Genomic DNA, 6000 nt, shown 5'->3' with positions numbered 1-6000 from the left:
TATTGACCAATTACTACCAAAGGACTAACCTGAGATGGTACCACACTCAAAGAAAGGACTGAGGTGGAAATTAATTGATCATTTAAATTCATTGTTACACAATTACAAACTTATCAATTGCAGAATGTTGCTTACTAAATCAAAACTGTGAAGTTGTGAAATCATTAATATGTAGGTCAGTATTAACATACTGTATTCAGCAGATCGTGTGGCAGGTTGTCCGGCAGGGCGCTTACCGAGTGAGCAAGAAAAAGCGGGCTGCTGGTGGGAGCAAAGGAAGGAAACGTGAGGAATGGCTGAAAGCTGACTGTGTTTTTCTACAGGAAACAAATCAGGAGGGAAACGATAGCAAAAATAACGCACCAAGTGTTTCCCATTTCGGTTGGAGAATTGTATTGAGGCTTCTTATTTTGTCCACGTACGGATCCGTCTGGTTTGCTGATTTAATGGGACAACGAAAACGGAAAAAAAGCAAAAGGTGTCGATTTTGTCGTCTGTGTGGACGGGTGATACTTATTTTTATGGGACCAACACTCCACACGGGATGAATATGAGGACACTTAGTGCAAGGTAAACCACATTGTTTGAGTAAAGAACATGTCCCAGACTTGACAGGGGTAGTTTAAGGATATATGTTTGGTGGGACTGATGCATTAACATTTTATATCCTTGAAGTGGTCGACTACCTATCAATAATAATACGTGTTCAAGCTTCTTGGACAAGCCATCACAACAGAGCAATCACACGAAAAGTAGCCTACATGTCCTTATAAGAGAAACACGTAAAGCCATTTTGCTCAGTCTGAACAGAAGAAAAACATGCGCGTGTTTGTCATCTGGATATTTTTGCGGTTGTTTTCACTACGGGATGGTGCAGCTGGTCAAGTACAATCCACTCCGGCTATTTGTTCGTCCTCATGCAGCTGCGACGAGGACGGAGGCGCCGATTGCTCTGGGAAAGGTCTGACCACTGTCCCGACTGGTCTAAGCGCCTTCACCTACTATCTGTAAGTATCAACACATATTGAAACTGTGTAATAAAACACGATTAAACCTATAATCAATATCTCTCCCTAGTTAGGACGTGTTTGTAACGGTAAGGTCGGCCACTACTTACTCGTCAGTACTGGAGCAAACTTTTGCACAATGGCTGTCAATGAAGCAAAATAATCGAGTGCGTTTTTACAACTTTGGGCTGTGGATCAGTTATTCAACTGATAACAAACACATTATTGTGGTTGGTATGAGAGAGAGCAAACACAAAGAATGAAGAACAGCCAGAGGAAAAGTAGGCCTTAAAATTAAAGGTTGGTACAGTATATACAGTATAGGCTAGGCATTTTTTCTTTAATGCAATGGTTGCCAAAATGGTTCATGCTGGTCCAAACTCATTCACTTGCTGACCTTTCCTTGATATGACCCCTCTTATACCCTAGTATTTTACTCTACTGAAAAGCATACAAGCTATAGCATATTCCTTGGCCTGGGACCTGGACTTTCACTTTCTTAGACTACAGGCATGATCTTTTACACTTATATTCAGGGACACGTGGAATAGTAGCCCATCATCCATGTAAAGCAAGAAGGTCTTAATTTGCTGATTCTTCGGCCTGTCTTGGTTCTGTAGTCTGGTCTGACTCCTTGTTGAGATGTGCAGGAATAGAACTATGAAGACATTTTGTGCCTACTGCTGTGAGAAGGCTGAGGTTTGATCCAGCACAGGCATTGACAGAGGGAACCTCATGCTGCGTTGGTGTAATCCGTTTAATTTGGTCTTTATAAAATTGGAGATCAGACATGAACAGATCCCAGAAATACCCGGGCAGAAAGGGGATTGTACCCGCCTGAGACTGTTTATCCTGAATGCTGCTCCACTCACCAACTCACATCATGGCAGAGAAAGTCCCAGGTCACTTTAGGTGTATGCCTATCCCTAAAAGACAACACTTTGGACACACTTACCCATCTCAGAGACAGTTGTTGTGGTTGGTTTTCTGATATTTGCATTGCATATCCTTTTACAAAGTGATGCAGGAAAACCTTTCAAATTCATCTTACAGGGATACCCAGAATTCACCCCAGAATTTGTCAGTTCGGTAACACTTTACTGTAATAATAAAGTCTTATTTACTTTCCTTCCAAAGTTTCCTAAATTGCAATATTGTGGCTCAAGCAACTTATCAACATGGGGAAAATGTGCAATGTAAAATTATTTGTAGACTATATTTTTAACAAAATAAAATGTTCTGAATCTTGGTCAGGAACCGCCGAAAGGAAAAAGCTTTTGTGATCAACACAAAATAACAACTAAACCAAAAGCCCTATGACATGGGTCTTTTAGTTAGCCTATAGTTGATTTTAAGGAATGGTCATTGTTTCTTTTCTGTATTCCCTGTGATTCCGCCATCATATCTGTCTTTGTCTCTGTACCAAGAAAAGCTAGAGAGAAAGAGGAAGAGCATGACTGAGGAGAAACTGAGACTGGGACTGCATAGTTAATACATTTCTGGTTAACTAGCCTTAAAGGTTTCACAATGTCTTAGTTAATGATTAACAGAGCAGCCGCCCAAGAGCGTCAAAGGGTCTATGTGTTATTTATTGAAGGTGGACCAAGGAAATGTGCTTCCTAATGTGGAAAAGAAGGAAGGATCTGACCTTGAGAAGACTACCCTCTGGGCACACACTGGTTGATTCAAAGTTATTTCCATGTCGTTTTAATGAAATTACGTTGAACCAACGTGAAATAGATGTTGAATTGACGTCTGGGACCGGTGGGTATTGATACAGAACAGTTTCATATCCAAGACTGAATGAGACATTTAAATATATACAATATCACCATCACCTTTATTTACATAACATAAAAGCTGAGGGGTTGGTTTTTACCTTTGTTTCCACCTAGGTACCTGAACATTACACCACATGGACTGTAAGTACATTTTATTGACTTCTTGAGTTCATTAATATCCAGCAGAATTGTAGAAATACACACGCTCTAGAGTTGACCCAATAAACTGCCAGTGTTGTTTTGTGTCAGGTAAAATGAAGAGAAACAGTGGTATTTACCAATGTGTCAACTAAGACACAGTGTAGTGTATGCTGTTATCAAACATCATGATCTTTTCAGACTTGCATGTAAGTTACCAACATATCCCCAAATATTGTATTACAATTGTGATGTCTACTTATTACAATTGGAAGTGTAGGCTTGAAGGCTTCTTGTGCACCTACACTGAGCAAGGGTTAACCAAATGCTTTGTGACAGCTTTTTAGCTCATAACTACGTGATATATTCAGTTCAAGCCCTCAGAGTATTTGACGGGTTGCCTTAGAGCAATTCCACGCTAACAGAGTCATTTTTCACTTTAAAATGTATGTCAAACAAAAACCAATTATTGCAAACAAATGATACAACTCTATGCACAGGGACTACTTTCCTCTGACAATTCATCAAGTAAATGTGTTTTTGTAAAATGTTCAGTGGAAATTGTTAAAAGTGGTCAATCATTGATTTTTGTTTGAAATACATTTTAAAGTAAAATTATTTGTCTGTTACTGTTCAATTGACCCTTAGTGCAGCTGTCTCTCTTTCTGTTTCTCTCTCTTTGTATTTCTCTCTCTCCCTCTCTCCATTCAATGTCTCTTCTCGGTCTCTTAAACTCCCCTTCTTTCCATTCCTTCTGTGTTTTGGTGAGTAGAGAGGTCAGGGATCATGATGGATTAGTGCGACACATCACAGCTGTAGAAAAACTTTTTTGTCAGTGTTAATTCACAGGGATGCTGTGCTGAGCTGGTAATGCTCCTTACCGGAAGTGAGCTAATGTTTGTTTAAAGAACTAAACAAAATATTCACCTCCATAATGTTAATTTAATCACATTTAGCGCTCATCAAAAGTGGAATTACATCCTTAGTACTCTTCTAGAAATATATTTTGGTAACACTTCACATTAAGTTGCTTGTTTGCTGGCACACTGATCTATTAATTGGGGTACACATTATCTGCTGTGACGTTTAGTGGAAATTATAAGCTTTTTTGCTCAAACAGCAGAAACACGGGGATCAGCAAGACAGGCAAATAGTGAAGAGCTTGATAAATTGAGTAATGGAAAATTACTAAAGGGAGAGATTAATGAACAGAAAGAGACAGTGAAATTGACACACGCACACACACACACACACAAAGAGATAACGACAGAAGCAGACAGGTCCAGCAGTCTTACAAGAGACACATTGCAGGCCCTGCTGTCCCCAGAGGTGGGAGAATGGTTTCCCAGAAGGTTGGCTTTTTTTGTGATTTTCCTCCTGCTGTGATTCCATCCAGTACAATCTGCCACCCCATGAATGTACTGAAACTGTTGGACATAGAAGCTGAGAGGAGAATGGAGGGCAGCAGTTCTGTTATGAAGAGAACCTAACAGAAATAGGAGCACAAACATTAACTTCATCTTTTGAAAGTCAGGCCTTGGAATTCTGGAATGTCCTCTTAAATTGGAATAGTTTCAGACAGAGGTATGACTAGACCTGCTCTTGTCCTGCATTTGTAGTTATTTAGAGAGCGATACTTCAAGTTTTTATTTCATGTGTGGTCATTCTTCAAAATTAGTAACCCATATACTTAGTCACAAAATAATATACAGTACTGTACATTGCCACTTTCATTGGCAATATCCTACAATACTTTAACATTTATGCATCTGTTGATTTACATAATCTTACGGAATTCGACACAGATGGGAATTGGCCTGTGCCCTTTGTTTTATCAGTCCATAACTCAGAGTGTTGGGTTGTCACCAGCCAGCAGCCCAGGGGAAGGTTGGAGAGGTGGGCTGGGGGGTGGAGCTGCCTGCAGCATGTTGGTGTGTACATTGTTTTTTTATTGGCAGCTGAAAATGAGACTCTCCTGCCTGAGGATAACAGGTGGGGAGAAAGAGAAATAAGATCTGGAACCCCCCTCACCCTGTACACCAATTTCCCCTCGGACAGTGCATGCCTGCTGCATCTCTGCTAGATACGAGTGACAAAATAACATCTCAGTCTCTTGAGGGCTTGGTGACTGTGTGTGCACTCTTGCTCTCATGTGTGCGTGCGGGGGGCATGAGGGTTTGGGATAGGAGGGGGTCACTTCTCACATCTCATCTCAATTGAAGTCCTTTCATAGTGTGAACAAGCACAAGTTTAGGGGAGGGAGGGGATAGGGGGACTAATGCCCTCTCACTCACTGGTCCAGCTAGCTCACTCGCCATTGGTGCCCTCTATCCATCTTAAGCTGAATGATACTTTTGTTCATGGTCAGCAGAGGTGAAAGGAGCCAGTCACTGGTTCCCGCTCCCAAACAGAATGACTGCAAGATGGTCGAATGTTTACCTCTCTCCCTCTCCCCCCCCCTTTTGCGCTATCTCTTTCTCTCTCTCCCTTATATACAACTCTCACTCCTTTTTTTACTTCTAATCACTTACTCATCTTCACAATTTTTATCCTCTTTTTCCATAGTCCTCTCCGACTCTCATCATCACATTCTCTGTCAATCTCTCTCGGTTCAATTCAATGTTGTAAATTGGCATAAAAAGCATACATTTGAATAGCAAAATAACTAAGTTTAATCAAAGCCAACGACAACAACTCCCATACCCATATCAATCACTTCTCTCCCTCTGTCTCTCAACGTTTTAGGACTGACATGTTTGCCTTGCAGGCTGGTTGTTTGCACTCTAGCTACAGCGAATCAGTCTCCCCTTGTACCCATTTGGTAAATGCTTGACCTTCTCTGCACTCCCATGGTGGAACACTCTGCCCGTCTGTGTATACAAAGTGCCCTTGTTCCCTTCCAGCATGGCAGCCAGGGAACCTCAGCCATTTTCCTCAATTCTCACCACCTTCACCTCTTTAATCAATAAGAAACAGCCGGCTGAGAAAATAGTTACCCCGTTACCTGCCTTTTTCCCCACAACTCTGCTGTCAAGGGACCAGGGGGCTAAAAAGCCAACGCATTACTGAGTTTG

General features: G+C 41.2%; 1 protein-coding gene across 2 annotated transcripts in view; it reads left to right on the top strand.

The window, feature by feature from the left end:
* The first annotated feature begins 211 nt into the window (after positions 1-211).
* Positions 212-6000, top strand: part of LOC139563093 (leucine-rich repeat-containing G-protein coupled receptor 4-like) — a 30762-nt gene continuing 24973 nt past the window's right edge. The window contains exons 1-2 of one of the 2 annotated variants that reach the window (XM_071381371.1): positions 212-1007; positions 2903-2929. In XM_071381371.1, coding sequence (XP_071237472.1) covers positions 820-1007; positions 2903-2929 — 215 coding nt within the window. In that variant the 5' untranslated portion in view covers positions 212-819. The remainder of the gene's footprint in view (positions 1008-2902; positions 2930-6000) is intronic. The other variant, XM_071381372.1, reaches the window with a different exon arrangement.

This window comes from Salvelinus alpinus, chromosome 33 (genome assembly GCF_045679555.1).
Source record: "Salvelinus alpinus chromosome 33, SLU_Salpinus.1, whole genome shotgun sequence".
Classification (NCBI taxonomy): Eukaryota; Metazoa; Chordata; class Actinopteri; order Salmoniformes; family Salmonidae; genus Salvelinus; species Salvelinus alpinus.
This window is presented reverse-complemented; position numbering and strand designations above follow the sequence as displayed.